At 41.3% G+C, this 22,874-nt stretch overlaps 1 protein-coding gene across 1 annotated transcript; it reads left to right on the top strand.

Moving 5' to 3' along the window:
- The first annotated feature begins 13,151 nt into the window (after nt 1-13,151).
- On the top strand, nt 13,152-18,420 carry LOC107391240 (transmembrane protein 198). The gene is made up of 5 exons (XM_015968428.3): nt 13,152-13,337; nt 14,323-14,624; nt 17,176-17,751; nt 17,839-17,966; nt 18,050-18,420. The coding sequence occupies exons 2-5, from the start codon at nt 14,471-14,473 to the stop codon at nt 18,197-18,199; spliced, it is 1,008 nt and encodes a 335-aa protein (XP_015823914.1). The 5' UTR covers nt 13,152-13,337; nt 14,323-14,470; the 3' UTR covers nt 18,200-18,420.
- The last annotated feature ends 4,454 nt before the right edge of the window (nt 18,421-22,874 follow it).

Below are 22,874 nucleotides of genomic sequence, written 5' to 3'. Positions count from 1 at the left end.
TTTGTGAAGCGCCTCATGATTTTTATCTTGAGAGGCGCTACATAAAAGATTGTTTACTTTCTTTCTTTCTCCTCAGTGCAAGTGCTTGGCCAAGTCTTGCTTGGTTGTTGCTTTGCATTCATAAACAGTGCATGGACATCAGTACTAATTTAAAGTCAAAGTACTGAGTACAGTACTGAGAATGCAAAGTTGACATCATGCTGAATTACTTTGGGGTAATGAGATTTCCTTTCTCACAGGCACTGGGGTCAACCTATTCTAAGCACTTTGAAAGCTGTGTCTTTGTCCGTTGTGTACCTCCTATTATAAAAAGATATTAAATATAAACCTGGGAACATCCAAGACCTTTATAAAATGAGTAAACGGCAGAATCAATGATACTTTGATTCTGATTTGAATGGAAATCATAGCCTAATATTTGGTTTATTCTGATAAATGATTCCAAAATGTGAATGTGACTTTGAGGGGAATCAGATTTTGGCACAACACTGGTTTGTTAATGAGCAGTTAGATCCAGCGTCTTTGCTATTTGTTCTGAGACAGCGTTACTCCATTTGTGTTGGTTAGGGTGTTTTTTCTGCGCACCTGTGAACTTTGGGGTATTTATTGGAGAGTTAAATACTCAATAGAGCTCCGGGAGTTGACGTCACTTCTCCCGGTGCGCAACAGTTCAAATCGAAACGGCACCATATTGGCAGGCAGAAGCCTGCAGCTGGACTATTTGTTATTGTCAGAAAACTCAATCAAACGGGAAATATGGTGGATTCCTGTTGTGCCCCAGGATGCAGAACATACGACATAAGGAATGAACCATCTACAGGATTCCCCAAGATCCGGAGCGCCGCAAACGTTGGATCATTGTAATAAAACGCGCTAGTGACCGGGCTGAAATGAAACTGTGGGATCCCGAGAGTAAAGGTTTTCACTTATGCAGCGACCACTTCATATCAGGTACTTAAACCAACATTTCCTCAACTGTGTGTGGTATTTATTTGAAATGCTTTTATTATGATTCTTAGTGGGCTTCCTAAACTTATTTTGGCGTAGCTTTTTCTGTCTTATTACTCACAGCAACAAGTAAACGTCACGTAAAACGTTGCCTCGTGATTTCTGCATGCTGCCGTTTACGTGTTTTATGATCACAGCAATTAACCGGCTAAGTTGTATTTAATTTTTAAGCAATGGTTGATCAATTGTCAGATCACACATAAAAATCACTTTGGATTGCTATTATCTGTGTCACCGAGACAGATCTCAGACAGATCCTGAGACGCTCCTGCCTGACATATATATTTTTTTCACGGAAAAAAAATCAAACTAGTGATTTCTCTTGGCGTTCTGTTAATAAATTCAAACAGCACAGCACTCTATTTAAACTACTTACATGTTAATCTATGTTATTTGTCCATCCATCCATTTTCATCCGCTTATCCGGAGTCGGATTGCGGGAGCAGTAGCGTCGAGAGGCCCAGAATTCCCTCTCCCCAGCCACCTGGGCCAGCTCCTCCGGGTAAATCCCAAGGGGTTCCCCGGCCAGGTCCGGTAAGAAGTCCGCTCCGACAGCTTCTGGCGTTTTTAAAAAGTATCCCAGGGGCACGGTAAGGGTCGGAGATGTTTAGTCTATTTAATTTCTGACTATATAAAACGATTTCTTTGGTTTTAAAGTGTGAAGAAAACTCAGACGAAGTAAAATCCAAGCCGATCCCGTACATTTTGTTTACATTTGTTGCCTGCCAACATGGCGTCTACTCCCTGAGAGTCACGTGACATCCGGAGCTCTATAGGGTGTGTGCAGCGTCTGTGAGGTCTAACTCAGATCTACTTGGTGCTTCAAGACAAAATAAGCAACACTACTCTTAACTTTCTCACAGGAATAAAAACAACCAACCAACATCTGTGACTGCAGAGGCGAAGCTAAGTGAAGAACACGCCTGAACATTAGTTTTAGTGGATTTCAAGCAGGACAAAGAACATTAAAGCTATGATACACAAACACATCTACCATCAAGGAACAACAAAACATATTTATGGGAAATGTGAAACAACAGCAAACAGATCTGCACACCAGTCGAGCTCCCATTTCATTTTAGTGATATAACTCTAAAGACATCTTTAAGTTGTCACAAAACAATTATGAGACAGAGATTTATTGAAAAGTACACAGAAAAATATTTAAAATCTAAAATTGTGCCCAAGAAACATCCAATTATAAATCAGAACACAAGCAACAAAATACTAAATGTATCAAAAATATGCTTTAGACGGGATAACGTGTCTCTAATGGTCAGTAACCTATAAGAAGATCAGGTAGAGAGTAAACATCATTTATATGAAACAAAAGCACAAAATTTTGCATTTTATCTCCAAAATGTGCTTTTTGCTTGTCTTTCTTCTAAGCAGAATGTGAAATGTCATCAAATAAAATGTGCAGATGTGTTTTTATTATTATCAGGTATTCTATATATGATTCAGCACACACTTCTAGTGAATATTTACAGTACATGTGCATTTTATCCCATTTTTTTCCTTTCAGGAAATTCACAGCAAATCTGGCAGCAAATGACTTTAAAATATTGTAATGTTTATTTTTATGAATACATCAGTTGTAGAAAACATCAACTTTTGACCCCACTCAATGCACCCCCTACCACACACACACACACACACACACACTTCTTATGTAGTAACATACATCACACACAGCTCCATGTGGTCTCAGTTTCCTTTGGACGTTATATTTTGGATCATTTTGTAAATATAATAGATATTTAGCATTTTCCCACCACAAGGCTCTGTATTATGTCACCATGGGAACAATCAATATATGTATGTGTGGAGATTTACATAGAATTACCATAGAAGGAGATTTGCTGCAGCAAACAGCAGCCCTCACAAGATCTTATTTCATGTTTTTGAGAGTTCCTTTTTGTATGACAACAGGCATGAACCTTTTTTCTTTTGCCCAAGCAGCTGAACTGAGTTTTCTCTGCCATGCAGTTTCAAAGAAAAGGTGAAAAGCTTGACCATTCAGGAAAATTCTCAGAGCAGAGCTTCTGCTCCTCCATGTTGAAAGGCGCTGAGGTGGTTTGGGCATTTGGTGAGGATGCCCTCTGAATGTCTCCTAGGAGAAGTGTTTCAGGCATGTCCGGTTGGCAGGAAGCCCCAAGGTCAAGCCAGGACATATCAGAGGGATTATATCTCTACGTTGGCAAGGGAATGCCAGGAAATCATGCTGGTAGAGCTTGTGAAAGTTGCTGGGAAAGGGAGGTTTGGGCGTCTCTTGCCCAGCAACCCAGACCCGGGTGAACGGGTGGAAATGGATCATTCTTGTAAATCTTTGTCAGTTTAAATCTTAAATTGCTGTGGATTTTTAAATGATCATTGATTACATGTGGGGTATGTGTCTGGGGGAATGACCTGGGGTACAGGTCAATCATCATGGACTTGTGGACTTGTGTGAGTGTAACCACCTTCGTTTTAACACCAGTAGGACAAAGGAAATTGTGATTGACTAGTCAACAAAGCTAGCTCAGTTCTGAGCTGCCAACTAGATTCACTTAAGGAGATGTGTGAAAGGAAGATGGTGGTGAAGATGACCTAACTCGGAAAACCCCTCCCACCCACTGCATTCCGCTGTGGAGACCATGGACAGCTCCTTCTGAGGCATACGGAGACATCCCAGATGTTAGAGCGCTACCATAGGTCATTTATCCCCTCTGCAGTTTAACTGGTACTGGCATTATCCTGGTACACAATAACATCAATGCAAAATTCAGTATGTGCTCCATAATTGTGCAATACCGGATTTACAGTATCTCTGTCCCTTATGCTTCTGGAAACCCAAGTTTCCTTTTTGTTTGTTGTTTTTAGTGGTTGAAGGTTACAATCATAGCTAACTGCCTTTGTGTGTCTACCTGTAAGCTTGTTATTGTCTTTCGTGTTCCTTTTCAAGTGTGTGTGCTGCTGGCAAGTGGATTTCCCCACTGTGGGAATAATAAGTCTATTCTATTCTATTTTACAACAAATTTAAAACGCACATTGGCTTTTCAGTTTTCTGTGCTTGGTGGGTAACTTAAAGCAAATCAAACACACTGATGACATGACTACAGGCTAAACCTTTGACCATTCGTTACCCTCATTTGTCTCACTGCTGACATTGTGCTCTACTTACTAATGAACCTTTTTCACAAAAACTCGTCAAATCGAAGATTTATTCACTCAACTGCTAAAAATAACAAGTAAAATTATGCCAGCAGCATCTTATTCCTCATCCAAACGAAGCTGAAAAACTCAGAATGAGTTGAGAATGGCAGTCAGGGACGTTTCAGGATCATTTTCCCTTTTTTCTTTTCCCCTGAGAAAAACCAACATATCAATAGGAACTGTTTACGAGGGTCATTAGCTGGTGTTTGTTGGTTTCTAGACTGATGCTCAGCCACTGAGCAGCTCTCCTTAATAACAATATAAAATTTAAATTGTTTAAACGTGAAAAGAAGAGCTGAGAGGATGAATTACACACATTTCATCAGATTTAATCATTTAGGATTTTTTTCTTGAGTTTCAGCCAAGGTGTTGAGGGGATCCATTTTGGTGGCCTAAGAATCAGGTCTCTGCTTTTTGCTAATGATGTGGTCCTGTTGGCTTCATCAGAACTCCCGTCAACAAGCGAGCTAAACATTCAGACCAGAGAGCGGATCCTTTGGAGAGCACTCAAAAAGAACTGTTGTGTTGATTACAGGCTACACAGTCTTGTATGGCTTTTATTTAGATCAGATTAGGTTGCCATGGTAACTTTTCAAATTCCTAATCCTCAATTTGTTATTGTGAACATATCTATAGTGGTGATCAATAAAGCTTTGATGTGATAAACACATTAGAACCAAACAGCACTGAAATCCTAAAGGCTGTTACAGAAAAACCTTTGTGTGGTTTAAAAAGAAATATTTAATATATTCTGTTTGTCGTTTTATTTCTTAGATGCAGCATTTTCCAGGTCTGTGTTCCTGCCACCTCATGAGGTTTGCCTTTGTTACAATCACAATACACTCTTTTACAAATGGGTTTGATAAGGATGGAGATGATAAGACACAAAACTTAACACTTTTACGGTTCCTTCCCTGGAGCAAGCCGGGGAAGCCCACTGTACCATCAGTGTGTGGGTGTGTGTGTGTGTGTGTGTGTGTGGGGGGGGGGGGGGGTCAAGCTGCTAGTACTAACACTGATGGCTCATCTGCTACCATCCATCTATCCATTTTTATTTTTATTTTTTTTTTATTTTACCTTTATTTAACCGGGATAGAGACCCACTGAGGTTGAGAACCTCTTTTACAAGGGTGTCCTGGCCAAGAGGCAGCAAAAAATACAAACAGTTACAACGTAATGACAATGATAAAACACTCAATCATTAAAAGCAGTTACAAGTTACTAATGCAGTCTCTGAAGCTCTCCGTTTGGTTTTGAAGGCATTTAGTGAAACCTGCTCAGTCATTTTCCAGGTTTTCTGCAGCTGGTTCCAAGCAGGAGCAGAGCAGGCGAAGGCTTTCTTTCCTAACTGTGTGCGAGCAAAAGGAACAGAAAGTAGCAACTGATCGTTCGACCTTAAAGAATAGGAATCAACATTTTTTCGTGTGATTAAAGTGCAAATATGAGGAGGTAACAATCCAAACACTGCCTTGTAAATAAAAACATACCACTGATTTTGTCTTCTTATTGCCAGTGACGGCCATTTCACTCGTGAATATAATTCACAGTGATGTGTTATGGCTCTACAGTTTGTGATGAATCTCAGAGACGCATGGTAAACCGAGTCCAGTTTTTGTAGCACAGTTAAAGAAGCATTAATATATATAAGATCACCATAATCTAGCACAGATAAAAAGGTAGTAGGGGCAAGTTGCTTTTTTTCCTTCAAAAGAAAAACATGACTTATTACGGAAGTAGAAACCCAGCTTTAGTTTTAATTTTTTCACCAGTTTATCTATATGAGATTTAAAGGTAAGGGAGTTATCTATCCAAACACCTAGGTACTTATACTCATGGACCATCTCTATGACTTTCCCTTCCAATGTGATTAGTTTAGGAATACTATTCAGTATTTGCCTATTTGTAAAAAAAAAAAAAAACATCAACTTAGTCTTCTCAGCATTAAGGGTTAGCTTTTGCTGATGCAATGAGTGCTGGACTACATCAAATGCTTAATTTCTGCAAGGATTCAACAACCTGAGAAAGTGATGTTCCAAAACAATAGATGATCGTATCATCTGCATAGAAATGGATATTAGCATCTTTAATATTTTGGCCCAAGTCATTGATGTACAAGATAAATAGGAGGGGCCCCAGGACTGAGCCCTGGGGCACCCCCCTCTGGACAACCCCAAAATCAGAGCAAAGATCCTCGCATTTAACACACTGTGTCCTGTTAGTCAGGTAATTTGAGAACCATGCTACTGAGTGTTCTGACAACCCAAGGCTTAGTAATCTGTTTATTAAAATAGCTTGGTCAACGGTATCAAAAGCTTCAGACAGGTCTATGAACAGTGAGGCACAAAACTGTTTCCTATCAAGTGCTACTATAATATCATTTATCACCTTCATAACAGCTGTAATAGTGCTGTACCCTTTTCTAAAACCCGATTGACATTTCGAGACGATGTCATTAATTGACAAAAACTATTTTAGCTGAACGCTGAAAAGTGACTCCATTATCTTGGAAAGCACGCTTAAATTTGATATTGGCCTATAATTTGTCAAAATTGATGGATCTCCTTTTAATAATAATAAAACATATGCTGACTTCCACTGTGATGGAAATTCTTTGGAGTTAATTGAAAGAATAAAAAGAATTGAAAGTGGCTCTGCCACATAATCCGCTGCTATCTTTAAATCATCCATCATCCATCCGCCTATCCGGGGTCAGGTCACAGGGACAGTAGCCCTTAAGCAGAAAAGTCCAGGTGTCCCTCTCCCCAGCCACTTGGGCCAGCTCCTCTGTGGGAATCCCAAGGCATTCCCTGACCAGCTGAGAAACAGTCTCTCCAGCATGTCCTAGGTCTTCCTTTAGTTCTGGGAATTACTCCTACCCGTTGTTCCTGAGCAAGTGCACGCATGCGCACAACACAAGGGAATGCTACTCCGTTGTCATATTTGCAGGAAAATAGGTAAGTTGTAAGTATTAGTACTTTTTATTGACGTTGATACTTGATTTTTTGGGTTAGGGTTAGGGTAAAAGTTAGGGTTAGGGTTTGTGTCATGTAAAACACCGTAAAATTACCTTACGGGTAGGACATTTTGCCAAAGTAGGACGTTTTCTCAGAACACCGGTTGGACTTTGCGCTGGATAAAAACAACAGTAAAAATGGAAGAAACTGTGAAAGCATGGTGCTATTACCTGCATCACCTGCAGGAAGTATGTGTTTGGGCCAGATGTGCTTGTGAGGTCAGAGGATGTTTTATGAATATGTGCAAAGGTGTAATGTGAAAGAAAAGATGTGTGAATGAATGTTCCATCAGGTGTGCTGGGTCTCTGCTGAGCTACAGCAAACATCACGGCATTGATCAGCGGCTTTATTAGAGATAGACTTTGAACTTTTCTGAGATCCTGCTTCATGTTTGATTTTAAATCGACCCTAGTGTTTCACACACACACACACACACACACACACACACACACACACACACACACACACGCATGCTGTGTGTACAAATAGTTTTCACAAATAGAAACAGTCAAGTTGTCCATGTTAACCTAAAATCATAGTAATTGAATCCATGTACGCACGAGGATCTTCTGTTGCATATGAGCCAACGGATCGCGGGAGTTCTTGCTTCATACACCCAGGAAATTAATTATCTTGATAAAAAAGGTCAAACATATTCAGTAAAGTTTAATGGAAGCCTGATTATACATGTTCCTGAGCACATAAGGTCCTAATACAGCTGTGTCTTTGCATAAATGTTGTTACTGTGTCACATTCACATGTATTTATATGAAACATTAGAGTTGTTCAGTTCTGTGTCAATAATACGTCTTGGAGGTGAGAGAGAGTTCATTTAGAAACGTTGTTCAGGCCTGATCGATCGTTCCCGTGCAGCAGTCACCGTCATAAACAATCCCACACGGGGAGTTCCCAGGAATCGATGTGCTCCTGTTTCCATACTTCAGGAAGAAACAGTTCCACCAGCAGCAGACAATCATAATGTGTTTGTTCCGGATTGAATAGTTATTTTCCTGTGAGTTGTACAGAGCTGTTGGATTTTTGAAAAAACCTTAAAGAAGATGATCAATAGTATTGTCGTTAATGTGCAGTGTAGAGAGACTGAGTCTAAAAACAGTAAAGAAAGAAAAACTATTTTTTCATCTGCAGATAAAAATAACTGCACGGCAGAGATTGTGTCTAAAAATAAAATAAGCACCTCTTCCATTGTTTTTTTAACAAAGCACTTTGTTGGTTTTTATTAGAGTGCTCCTCTTTTAAAGGCATCCTGGGATAGCATAAATGGACTTTTGCTTAATTCTCACTTACAGAACCGTCTTATTCTTATTCTTATGTTGGCTGTGATGACTGTTTTTGTTTTGTGGCTCTGATTTTACAAATATCCACTGGAGCTTTTAGAGTTTTATTTAACTGTTTTGTCTATAAATAGATTTATTCTGACAGCCTTCTGTATTCTACCACATGAAAGTTAACCTATGACCCGGTTTATAAATGATCTGCACACGTGTGAATGGAAACTACAGCTCCTTTAATCACTTATTGATTCATTTTCATTTTTCAAAAGAAATAAAACAAAAATTATGTTTTTCAGTCAGTTATTTTGATTTTTAACTGACAGTAAAACAATAACCTGTATGAAAAGTCATTAAAGTGCTGCTTTCTGTTTTTTATGGTCTTGTTTTGATCATCGTGTTTGTTCTTGCTTTGTGTCAGTCAGTCTTCCCTTATGCTCAATGTTCAATACTGTCTCCAGTTTCTCTTTCCCAAACAATCCTTGTTTTAAGTCAGGAGCCATGTAGAGTTCATATTGTAAAAAGGGACAATCCAAAGGAGTTAAATGATAAATGACCCGCACTTGTATAGCATCTTTCAGAGTCCGAGGATTCCAAAGCGCTTTACACTACAATGTATCATTCATCCATTCACACACACATTCACGCGCTGATGGTGATGAGCTACGATGTAGCTACAGCTGCGCTGGTGCACAATGACAAAGGCGAGGCTGCCGAGCACAGATGCCACCGGTCCCTCTGACCACCACCAGCAGGCTAGGTGGGTTAAGTGTCTTGCCCAAGGACACAACAGCAGACCTCTCTCTGGAGACGGGATCAAACCTGCAACCTTCCGATTACTGGACAACCTGCTCTACCTCCTGAGCTACTGCATGAGCTTCAATGAATTGCAAAATGAAGAATGTGCTTGATGAGTTTGCCTTTAAGCTCATGCTGTTTTCCACTTAATTCAAATTTGCTGCATTTGTGTCTCATTAGAAACAATTTTTCACTGAGAAACATCCATTTATGAATTTTCAAGTTCATTTTTTATTCTACGCAAGACACAACCACCCCGAAGCTCCATATTTTTGATCCCCACTGTGGGATCAATAAGGTTTATTCTACATTTGCAGAATCAAACCATCAGCTGCCCTTTTTTTGGGGGGGGCCAATCAGCTTTCAGTAGGGGCCAGTACCTCCGCGGTTCTGTTCATAGTTTTAACACACCCCAAGCAGACCTCACTAAAATCCTGGTAAACCAGACAGAGAAAGTAACTGAGATACATAACCAGTGTTGTGGTACCAATTACGATATCTTGCTGATTTTATATAAACGGAGTAGGTGAGTAAGGCAAGGCAGGTTCATTTATATGGCACATTTCATACAGCTGAAGCAATTCAATGGGCTTTTCAGGTGCAAAAGATTAAACATTTTTTGAACTCACAAATAAACTTAGATGTAAGAAATTTCATTAAAAAGGCTAAGTTAAAGGGTGAGCAGTTACAGTGCAGAAGATGCAGCTTAAGAAACAATCACCGAAAGGCTGATGAATGCAACAAAAAGTTCTATTCAGATTCAAAAGTTACTTGGGGCACATTTGAGTTCATGTGGTCATTCCATCTCTGCTTAAAGTAACTTCATCCCGTTTGGTTCTGATCCAGGTTCTTATAGCTGATTGCTTTCTAAAGCAATACAAATACAAATACAAATACAATACAATACATACAATTAGACAGAATACATACAATACAATACAGTACAAATACCCAGCCCTGCTGGGTGTAAATACTGTAAGAAGATCCAACACGTACTTTGGCCCCATGCTACTGAGTGATTTATAAACTAGTAGAAACACTTTAAAGTTGATTCTGTAATTTACTGGTAACCAGTGTCGAGATTTAAGAACAGGAGTGATGTGCTCAGTTCTCTTGGTTCTTGTTAAGACTCTAGCAGCAGCATTGTGAACAAGCTGCAATGGCTTTAAAGCTTTTTTGGGAAGACCAATAAAAAGACCATTGCAATATTCCAGGCTGCTGGAGCTGAACACATGAATGAGTTTCTCTAGGTCCTGTCTGGACACGAGACTTCTGAGTCATGCTATTTGATGCAGATGATAAAACACCAATCTAGATATAGCCCTAATGTTACCAGTAAGGTCAGGTCTATATTATTTATGACACCAAGATTTCTAACCTGGGTCTTTGTCTTCATTGCTGTTGAGCCAAGCTGTGCAATAACCTCCATCCTGTCCTTCTTATTTCCAAAGACAATAACTTCAGTCTTGTCTTTGTTTAACCGGAGGAAGTTTGACTGCATCTAGTCATTGACGTACTCCAAACACTGACAGATCGTTTATGACCTGAGCCAGGGGGAGCATGTAGAAATTGAAGAGCAGTGGTCCAAGAACTGAGCCCTGGGGGACCCCACATGTCATTTCCAGATCTGATCCTCATAGATGCGACCTAACTGAAGGCAGGTGAGTTGAGGTCTGGTTAACAGCAGAGATGGTGCACGGATAAAATATTTATTATTTATTTTTTCAAACATCTATAACGGCTGGTCCACTTGCTTTGATCACTAGGAGCAGGAATTTACAGGTTTTACTCATGAGTGTCATTGTCTGACCTGGTTACTGCATCAGCTTCACCTTTGTTCAGGTAACAGGTAGCAGGCAATAGGCTGAGGATATTCCTTACGGAGCCTTATTCTCCCCACTTCCAGTCTGTCCCATACTTTGAGATTTGTTGGCTTGTAAAATTTTCTAAATAAAACGACTGTAAATCAGACGTCACATATATGACGCCACAGCAGAAGATCTTTCCCCCAGCGTAGCTGCTATTTACCACACGGCCAGATTTATGGAGGTTTTCCCCACGTTTAATACTCCTTCTTTTGTCTTGGAAGAAGGATTCAAAGCTCACCAAACTCACAGCCATTGTCTTCTCCGTGTCTGCTTGGATGACATCAACATGGTGAGACAAATGTGTAGCCCTGTACATCTTTTCCCACAAAACCTTAAATGACTTTTGTTTCTGTTAAAAAAAAGCACTTTTTTGGCATCCAAATGTGTCTTTAAAATGCATGGACATCATATGTGAAATCCAAGGTGCATAACAAACAGGATTAGAATAGCTTCCATAGACCCAATGACATGCATTTGTTTTTTCGTATTTCCAGGAACCCGTGGTCTGGAAAGAGATGGGCGTCACTTCAATTCAATTCAATTCAAGTTTATTTATATAGCGCCAAATCACGACAAGAGTCGTCTCAAGGCACTTCACATAATAAACATTCCAATTCACAGTTCATTAAGCCAATCAGAAATAATGTTTCCTATATAAGGAACCCAGCAAATTGCATCAAGTCACTGACGAGTGTCAGTGACTATACAGCAATCCTCATACTAAGCAAGCATGCAGTGACAGTGGAGAGGAAAACTCCCTTTTAACAGGAAGAAACCTCCAGAGAATCCTGGCTCAGTATAAGCAGCCATCCTCCACGACTCACTGGGGATCGAGAAGACAGAGCAGACACACACACACACACAATAATGTGTCTATAGTTCTATTGTGATGTCTTAGTAAATATTCTGATTGGTGAGATCAACTTTATTGTATTTATCATAGTGGATCTCTAATTAAATGGGTAAACTAGCAGTAACACGTCCAACGTCAAGGAAAGCAAACAGTTATTATCAGGAGAGGGAGAATGTTTAAGTGGTAAGCAGCAGTGTGCTAGGCGATGGCCCCCTCCATGAGGCCACCACAGCTCAGCAGAACATCGTTGTAGCTTCTTCTGGGGAGAAAAACACTTAGAGAGAAAATAAAGTTAACAGCTGAAATTGCAGAAAGTAATACAGTTAAAGAGCAGATAGTAGAAGAAAGTAGTAGAGTGTGGAAAGTGGTCAGTGTGTCCTCCAGCAGTCTAAGCCTATCGCAGCATAACTACAGAGATAACTCTGGGTAATCTATCCTATTTAGATGGAGGCATGTTGGAGGCAGGGCAAGGGAGAGTCGTCTTTACCGACTGTACACTCCACCTCCCTCTACTCCCCCACTTGTCCTGATTTAGGCTAACATCAGATTTTAACCATAGGCCCTATCAAATAAAAATGTTTTAAGCCTATTCTTAAATGTAGACAAAGTGTCTGCCTCACGGACTAAAGCTGGGAGCTGGTTCCACTTGGCTCCCCATCTATCTTACAATTTTCTTCTTCTCTGCTACATCTGTTCAAGCACCCATTCTGCCCCCTAGTGGTTACAGAGCAACACACTCCCACTTGTAACTGAACCCAAGCTTCAGCAGTATTGTAGTAGAAACCTCTTTAGCTGCTGGCCCCTGCTGTAATCAGTGCAGATCATTAGAGACAAGCCACACATTAAAGGCAAAGTCTGGAAATACATTTGCATCTTTTCTTTCAACAGCCAAAAAGCCAAAATATCATCAAGGCTGAAGAAATTTTCCTTTCACAGGTTTTCTTATTTAAAAACAGGTTGTGTTCCTTTAAAGAAATGCATACTTCATTTCTTTTCATTCGTTTTCATGTCAGAGATTTACCAAATATTATTCTATGTTTCAGAAATAACTGGTGCAGGGAGAGCTGAGCTCTTTTAGCTGGGCTTTGCTGCAGTGGCGTCCTAACGCTGGGGGCAGATGGTCCCTCTCTCAGGCGTCAGCTGTTTACAGACGCAGATGAGGGATTTAGTGGACGCCGAGTCTCTCTCTCAGCTCTCAGAGGATAAACACAGTCAACTCAAACTTCTGACTCATTTACTGGAGAACAACAACCAAAGAGGACCCATTTTTCTTCTTTTTTAAAGTTTACTCCGAGAATGTGACTGAACGGAGGTAAGACGTTGACATATTGTTTATTATTTATTCATGTGTTGTCTGTTTTACTGATAGAATCGGTTTATTTCACAGAATGTTCAAAAACTGATGAAAACGTAGGAATCAGAACGCTTTTTGAACTCCCCTGTAGAAGAAAACAGAATTGAAAGGAAAGTCAGTCACCTGCTAAATCATATTTAATTCCTTTTGCTGATGGTGGATCTGCCTGAAGAGATTATAAAGTTCTTACGGGAATAATGCAGCGAAAGCCTCATACTGTACCATCAGTGGGGAAAGCTGTTCGTCTACATGACAAATAAGAGGAAACGTGGATTTATCTACATTTTACCATACGTGACAAATGATGTGACTGATAAATCATCTATGTTTTGCCAGCTGTAACTTTTTTATTCTGTTCAGGAGATATTGATTTTATTTAATTATTTAATATTCACATCAAGTTAAAAAGACATTTTCTATGTGGCATTTCTAATATTTTGGTGCCATATTGAAAACAATTAGGTCAAATACTGATATTAAAGCATTAAAAATGTAAGATACTAATATTTTACATTTTATTTAAATATCTCCATTATTTTTAGGTTTATTTTTGTTCAATGATTGTTTTTCAGTTTAACTTCAGTTAAATCTTGAAGCTGTTACTTTGCAGGTGTTTGGTTCCACCACAGTGTTCAGTAAACAGACATCATAAGAACAATACATCTGAACAGCATGGCACCGAGTAACCAGGTCATTTCCTCTTCTGCATCCTGTTCTTCAACAAAACACACACCGAGGGGAAAACTGTTTACTGATTGGGGAATGTGTGCATGGGAAAACCCAGATCACGGCATAAATGCTCCTAAACTGCCAAATATCAACTGATGAGTTATTAGAGAAAAAGTGCTAATGTGGGTGGTGTTTGTGTCTAGACAGAAACAGACCGGTGGCGTTGCATTTACTGAGATGAATGGAAAATAAAAACGACCATTTCTCTCTGCAGGTGCACAACAGGAAGCGCTTTAATGCACGCTTTTAATCCAGGAGCTTCCTCTTTCCTTGGACTCCACATGCAGGACATTCCAGATTTCCTGGCTCTATGAGCAAATCAGATTAATGTCCAAAACAGCTGCACAGCAGATTCCTCCAAGATGGCCGTTTCCTCTCTGTGTGTCACTGAGGAGCCAGGAGCTGGTTTTCCTGAAGTGGATTTGTGCACTTTACAGATTGATCTACAACATGAGGCCATCCCATCTATTGTCTGCTCTGTTTGCCTTTCGTTTGGCCTCATTTACTGCTTTTTTGGTACGTATCCACAATGATGATCCTAAAATGAGATTATGTTTGATGTCACTGTGTCTACAGCAACTGAATGTATCATTAGCTCACCTGATGGTCTAAGTCTTGGCAGGTGTCTGCTGGCTGCCAGGGGTTTAGTGAGGATAAGCCCAAAGCTGGAGGAGGCATATGGGGAGTTCTGTCTCATTTTAATGGAGTTAGTATTTATGAACCACCAACTGTTACACTAAATAAAATCCCAATGATGTCATTTTTACCAAATTTGTGGGAAACAAATATTGTTCTCTCTCTGCTACAACCTGCTCCCTGAAACATGGGTGTAGAGCCCGCCCCCGGGGTCCAGTTCGTGTAAATCATCTCAAGCTGCCTTTAAAGACTGTCTGAGTTCTGTGTCTTTGCATGACCTCTGACATTAGTTACTGTGTCACGTTTTCAGCTCATGTGGACCCACAGGACAAGACGAGAGCCGGCTGTGAAATAACAAAATAATCAAACCTGACACAAGCAAAGAGACACTCCAAAAGGTTCCCCTCCTGGCATGCAGCTCCACCTCCTTAAAGCCAATTGTTCAGATGAGCTCATCAGAAATGAGAATAACAACTCCTGATTCATTGAATAATCAACAACAACAACAACACTGCAGCTAACCCAAATGAGAACATTTGACAGTTTCTGTGGCTGCACATTACTAATATTCTGCTTCATAGAGGGCACTGTGTTCCTAGAACTTTGCCTTCTGACTCAGCTCTCTCTTCACCACGACAGATCGGTACAACGCCCACATCACTGCAGACGCAGCGCCAATCCGCCTATCAAACTCACGCTCCAGCTTTCCCTCAATTGTGAACAAGAACCTGAGATACTTAAACTCTTCCACTTGGGGCAGTACCTCATCCCTGACCTGGAGAAAGCATTCCACCCTTTTCCCAATCAAAGCAAAGCTCTCAATTTACCAGTCGATCTATGTTCCTACTGTCACCTGTGTTCATGAGCTTTGGGTAGTGACCGAAAGAACAAGATTGCGGATGCAGACTGTCACGTTACAGGGATGTTTAGAACCCAAATATGCAGATACCCAGGAGGACACGAGGCAGGAGTATATATAAGGAAAAAATCCTTTTATTAGAGGATGAACAAAAATAAATCCAAGGCAACGAGCCTAAAGTCCAAAGTCCTGGAGCACAGGACACCCAAAGCTCTCAAAGAGCACGAAGACCAAAGACTTTGAAACAGAAGCTCACCTAGAGTACAAAGTCTGGGGACGAGACAAAAAGCTCATAAAGAGCACAAACAAATGCAGAAAGAATACAAACAATGGACCGACAAGGAACTGAGACAAGACAGGGCTTAAATACACAGGGAGGATGAGAGGGAGATGAGCTGCAGGTGTGTGGGGTGTGGGAGGAGGACCAGGTGAAGGCAATGACTAATAGGGGAGAAACTAACTTGACCTAAGACTACAACCTAATACAAAAGAGCAGGAAACATAACTACAATACAAAGGGAGGGGGGAGAAAAATAATAAACACTAATAGGAAAAAACATACTGAATCATGAAAGGCTGTGACTAAAGGAAATGACTTGAGAAACCTAGAGGGCTGGAGATCTAGGGGCAAATGGGGAAAACCAGAAGACACATGAGGAAGACGCAGACTTGACACATGAGGGCGCTAGGACACAAAAGGAGCACATAGAGAACAAATGGAGGACACAAGGAGACACATGAGGGGAGATGCAGACACAGACCATGACACAGACAGCTGAAATGAGTTTTCTCCGCAGGGTGGCTGGGCTCTCCCTTAGAGATAGGGTGAGAAGCTCGGCCATCCGGGATGGGCTCAAAGTAGATCTGCTGCTCCTTCACATCGAGAGGAGCCGGTGACTCTGGCATCTGATTAGGATGCCATCTGGACGCCTCCCTGAGGTTTTCCGGGCACGTCCAACTGGGAGGAGGCCTAAAGGGAGACCCAGGACACGTTGGAGGGACTATGTCTCTCGCCTGGCCAGGGAATGCCTTGGGATTCCCCTGGAAGAGCCGGCCCAAGTGGCTGGGGAGAGGGAAGTCTGGGTCTCTCGACTTAGGCTGTTGCTCCCGCCACCCGACTCTGGATAAACAGGAGAAAATGAATAGATGGATGGATGTCTTCCTAGACTGTCTAAAGTAAGAGGAGCTTGTTTTTACCATAGCTGACACGTTTTGACGTCTACTGCTGCCTTTGTTGGAGTTATCGCCGATGTTGGTGGAATCACTTCCATATAAGTATTTGCGAGCAGCAGAGGACGATATTGCCCTCTATTGCCCGAGCCCCCTCTGTTGATCACAATGTCCCATGTGTGGTCCAGTGTGTATACTCCTTCGTCCCTGCTCATGGTCCTGGATCCACGTCTCCTTGTCTCAGTTGCTTCCTTGAACCATCTTTTGAATTTCTGTTACTCTGTGTTTATGATCAGTGTGCTGTCCCAGTCCATTATATGGTTTTCAAGGGTTTTATATATGTGTAAAAGCACCTTTGAGTCTTCTGAGTTGATCAGGGTTTTCTCCATTTCCTCTTTCCAGGATACCGCTGCTTTAAGATGATCATGTTCTTCTCGGGCTTCACGTTTGGCTCAGGTGTTGTGCTCCTGTTCTACCACAAGGAGCCCGCTCTGGACAGCCAGCTGGGAGTGGAGACCAAGGCTGGAATCAGTCTGGGTGTGGGAGTGCTGTGTGGCCTGATGACCATGCTGGTGTCCATGTTGGGACTGGTCCTCAGCGGCCTGCAGCTGGGAAGTCTGGTCTCACTCTCCCTGTTGGTGGTTATCAGTCAGTTTTACAGCCTTACACTAACATGGGCTCTTCTCAGTGCTGTACTGGCTGCCAGCATCTCCTCTGCCATGTTCACGCTGCAGTGGCAGAAACTGTTCAGCATCATCTACACGTCTGTGTTGGGAGCAACAATCGTGATGCTGTGCGTGGACTTCCTGCTGGGGGCGTTCATGCTGCCGGATCAGCTGTATGACTTGTTTTGTCAAGTGGCTCCACGCCCGCTTTGCTGGTTTAACTGGGCAATCACTGGGATCTGTCCTTTTCTGAGTGTCTCGGGTGTGCTGGTGCAGTGGTGGTTCACTGCAAGAGGATTTTCACACAGCGATGGTGAGTTTTTGTCAACCAGACGAAAGAGCTCATGTTCCTAATATGTTGAATATTTCACATTGTACTGTAATTCCCCACTTTTCTCAGCTGCACATAAAAAGCAGAAGAAACAAAGTATGAAGTATAAATGCAGAGAATCGAGGAGAAGACCTCAGCCGTACCGCCAGCGTAGGCCTCCGCCCCTCAAGCGCTACGCAGGGGATGTCCTGGCTCCGGTGAGTGGCTAAAATGAAACTTTAAAATGTCTAAGGAAAATCCTGATCATGAGGGAATAACCTTGTTTCTCTGGTCTGTCCAGAGTTACCTCCGCAGACTCCAAGAGCACCAGCTGGGAACGGGTTCCTCCACCAGCAGCATCAGCACCGTCACACACACTCTGATTGACTTTGACTTTGAAACGGGCTCCATGGTGCCTCTGACCGCCGCCTCGCCCATCTTTACAGTCTGAGGAATCACAGCACCAAGTGACTGGAAACAGCACAGGCCTGAGAAAGCTGTTGTGAGGTCCTGATGATTAAATATTGATTTTCACTTCTTCACTTTCACAAAAGCTATTCAAGTAGTTTGAGGCGTAGATCGTCCTCATTGTCTTGAGTCATCAACCTACGCACCGTCTTATTTTAGAGACTGATTTGTTTTTACTGGACAAGCGTAGACGACGGGACCCGAAACATAAACACATATAGGAAACCAACACACACAGACCAATATCTATTATGGACATCAGAACACCCCACCATAAACAAAATGTCAGTAATCAGAACATTATATCACCGTGCAAACATAATAACAGAAGAAAGAGACCGTAAACAAGAGGACAAACACATACAACATGCTTTAAAGACCTGCGGATACCCGACATTGGCAATAAACAAAGGAAAACAACAAACAACAATGGAAAGAAAAGAACAACCAAAGCAAAGAACCAGAAACCCAGAAAGACAAGAACCAAAACCAGTGATAATCCTACCGTACATCAGAGGCATGACAGAAAAAATAAGAGCAACAATGAAAAAACACAACATAAACACACCAACGAAACCATACACAACAGTTAGAAACAGACTAGTGCACCCAAAAGACAAAATACCAGCTGGGCATAAATGTAGAATCGTTTACGAAATCCCATGCAAACTCTGCAATAAAACAAACATAGGAGAAACCGGACGCCAACTCAACACACGAACAATAGAACATAGAAAGGAGTGCGAGAAAGAGGCAAGTCGAAAACACACAAGAGCAGCAAAAGAAGAAGCAGAAAGCACAATAAAGAAGTCAACCATAACAGATCACTGCATAAGAGAAAACCATATAATGGACTGGGACAACACAAGGTTCATAAACACCGAACAACAAAAATACAAAAGATGGATAAAGGAAGCTATCGAGATAAGGAGACGTGGATGTGGGACCATGAACAGGGACGATGGAGTTTACACGCTGGACCACACATGGGACTGCATCGTCGGAGAGGGGAGAGCGGGCAGCAGAGGGCGACAACGTCCTCTGATGCCCGCGGATAAACGGAGAAGGAAGTGACGCCACCATCAGCGTCAGCCTGAGGAAGTTTGCAGCCGCAAACGAAACGTAGCGGGAAAACAGGTTAACAACACTGCTCTGTGTTTTAAAAAAGAACTACAGCATGGAAGCGTAGATTAATAAAGTCTTCAGACCGGAAAAACTGTCATATTTGAATTAATCCTCCAAATCTGTTTTAATTTCTGTGGATTAAGTCTACATGTCAATCAATGCAAGCATTATGAATGTTGAATTATGGGTAATAAAACCTATAATGTTTATTTTATCTGTTTATAAAAAACTGAAATAATTCACCTTTTTCTTAAAGTGACAGTGTGTATTTTCCCCGCGATAGGGGGCAGTGCATGCCTAAACCATTGCAAGCAAGCAATATTTTTGTGTTTGAGTGAGACCTTACCAGCGGGTTGCCATCAGGGTCAAAAATCCCTGGGCGCACAATTTTCGAATGCGTCCTTCGTCAGATGGTTCAGCCTCCAGCAAAATGACAAACATCAGCCTCCCTTTCATCACTGGCTACGAACAAAGAGGTAACTGTGTAAAACAACAATGTTTATGAATGGCAAAAGTTTTGTAACCACTTGTTACAAATCAGTAAATGTGTGTGTCCTTACAGGCTCAAGTAGAAGGAAACATTGCGTCTAATATGGCGTCGCCAAGAAATTAGACCCGCCCCCATGTATTTTAGTTTTTATTTACCTTGTTTTGCTAGCGTTTCGATTAATTATTATAGCCATCCTCAGAGCTGTGCCGATGTTGGTGACCTCTGACCATTTATCCACGGGCAGCGAAAGACGACGTCACCCTCTGCTGCCCACGCCCTCCTCGTCGATGACACAGTCTCATGTGTGATCTAACGAGTGGACTCCATCACCTCTGTCCATGGTTCTGTGTCCACGTCTCCTTATTTGTATTGCTTCTTTAATCTGTCTTTTATATTTTTGTTGTTCAGTGTTTATGATCCTTGTTTTGTCCCAGTCCATCATATGGTTTTCCATATATTTTGCCATAGCTTTTAAATAGCTCTGAGAACGGCTGTTATAAGCAGCCTAAATGTCAGCAAAACAAGGTAAAGAACAACTCTTTTCTTCTGTGTTTTAAAAGACCATACAACGTAGGATTAGTTGTTACAGGAAACAGATGAGGGGTTCTTGGATCACAGGACACACAAAAGGAAGAAACCTCTTTAAAATGTGTTTTAATACATGTGTACATATGTGTTTGACTGGGTTGTCCCTCTGCAGAATCCCTAAAGCCTTTTATTTGTTGGTGTTTCTCTTGTAACGGAATGAAATTACTGTTTTCCACCTAAAAGTCATTTTCCCCTCTCCTCAGCATGAGATATTGCTCAAGGTCATGTGCTTCTAAAACTTTTCCTTTCCAGCCCAAGAGAAGAATGAAGACAAAGGACTCTTTCCTTTTAATAAATCAAAGAACTCTATTTTTAATAAAGCTGATCAAACAAAGTGTTTGTCAATAATAAGATGTTGACCAATCTGTGAAATGACAATGTTATGATTAGTAAGTTTCAATGAGTAATATGACTTTAATCTAGCTGCACTAGACATTCTGATGACACGTAATGTAAACGCATGACACATTGCTTTTACTCATCCAATCGGAAACTTCCTTTCTGAAGTGTGGCATAGTCTCTGTGGTGTTTATAAATCTGCCCAACTTTGATTCGACCATAAATCAAAACATCCAGATTACTAAAACCAGCCCCACGCCATCTTAGTTCAGTTCTCTGAGTTCTCTACAGTTCACGGCAGTTCACCACATTCTAAGAGAAGTATCGGACCGGCCACCCGGACTTCCTTTTAAAGCAAAGAACCAACAAGCTGGATAAAATCTGTTGCATTTTACCAACCGAGCAACGGTTCCTTTCAGAATAAAAGCTGAACTCGCTGACCCTCCGGGTCCATCTGACGCCGTCAACCAACTGTCGCTTTTTACCTGGAGACAATCCAAAGACTAGTCTGTCGTACTGCTGACGCTGTTTCATCGGCTCCGGTACCGAAGTGGGGTTCGAGGACCTGGCATTCTGGATCTGTGCGGAGGTCTCATCCTAAGGGTATGTGTGGAGCGACAAATGGCGTCTCATGTGTTTATGAAACTCCGATCATAGCTTAAGAGCAAAACATCAAAGCATCATTCAGACTTGCTTCTCCGGATACGAGAGTTCTGATGACAAACATCACTCACACACACCATTCATCTCACGTCTCATTCACACTAAGATCCATCCATTCACTTAGAATTTAGAGTTAGTCTTGTTTAAAATTGTTTGGAAATAAATCTTCTTAAATTTTAAAGATGACTCTCTCTTCTGTTGTCTCTCAGTTAATACGAAGTGTTACATAATCCCTGCAATAAAAAGTTCCAATCTTCTGGTTAAAAGTACCCAAAGATCCATAAGATTGATTTCATATTTACTATGGAATCTTACATCTTAGGTGTGTTCTTGCTGTGTCTTTCTAAATCCATGCTTTCGTTCTTTTTTAAACACAGAAACAGTTTTGTTTACCTGTTTGTAGCTACAGTTTCGCTGACGGCTGCCGGCTTCTTCAGGCTGACGCTGATGGTGGCGCGTCACTTCCTTCTCCGTTTATCTGCCGCGCCACCATCAGCGTCAGCCTGAAGAAGCCGGCAGCCGTCGGCGAAACTGTAGCTACAAACAGGTAAACAAAACTGTTTCTGTGTTTAAAAAAGAACGAAAGCATGGATATGGAATCTTACGTCTTATGGTTCATTAAATAAATGTAAATTAGCCCTTTACACTCTGAAGAAGAGCCCGCTGTTTAAATTGTAGCTCTGTGGCCATCTGCTCCTTCCCTATTTCATTTTTTACATGACATACATCACAGCTGGGCGAATCCATTATTTCCATGTATGGTTTCAAGAATCCAGTAGCAAAATAATTATAGATTTTCATGTGAAAGTGTGTCCAACATTTTCAGCCCTACAGGAAAACCCATTTACCCACTTCAGAAGAGAAAATAATGACTTGTTTTCTCCTCTGCCTGTCTGCAGACATGTTGTCTTTTATGTGTAATGATATGTTTCACTTTTAAGTAGAGTGGGTTTTCTTTTCAGAACAAAGAAAGTCTGATTACACACACCCAAAACGTTCCAATATTTAACTGCAAAAGCAAGCAGGACTGAAAAGCTCACAGCTGGGATTATTCATCTTAAAAATCTAATAAATGTTGCATTTATTTAAACATTTCTATCCCCCTTCTGAGATTTGTTGATTTATTTGAGGAATGGGGGAGAGCTTTCAAGCTTTGTTCGTTCTGATTGGATGCATCAAAATTGGACTGGAATCAGGATTCACGCAGGGAGCTGGATGATCCGGTCCACCTCCATCTGTGTGTCTGTTTATGTGTGTGAGGCTGACTCTCCAACAGCTAATCCTTATCCCGTATAGACCCCGTATCCTCCAACACACTGTGACTTCAGCTAATCTGACAAACCTGCTCAGGTGATAGGTGGACATCAAAGATGTTCTTTTACCTCGAGAGTTTATTTTGTAGTGTCATGAATTTCCTGTTTATGACCTAAAGGTCATGATCTGCTGCGTCTGC

The sequence above is a fragment of the Nothobranchius furzeri genome, chromosome 15 (genome assembly GCF_043380555.1).
Source record: "Nothobranchius furzeri strain GRZ-AD chromosome 15, NfurGRZ-RIMD1, whole genome shotgun sequence".
NCBI classification, from domain to species: domain Eukaryota; kingdom Metazoa; phylum Chordata; class Actinopteri; order Cyprinodontiformes; family Nothobranchiidae; genus Nothobranchius; species Nothobranchius furzeri.
This window is presented reverse-complemented; position numbering and strand designations above follow the sequence as displayed.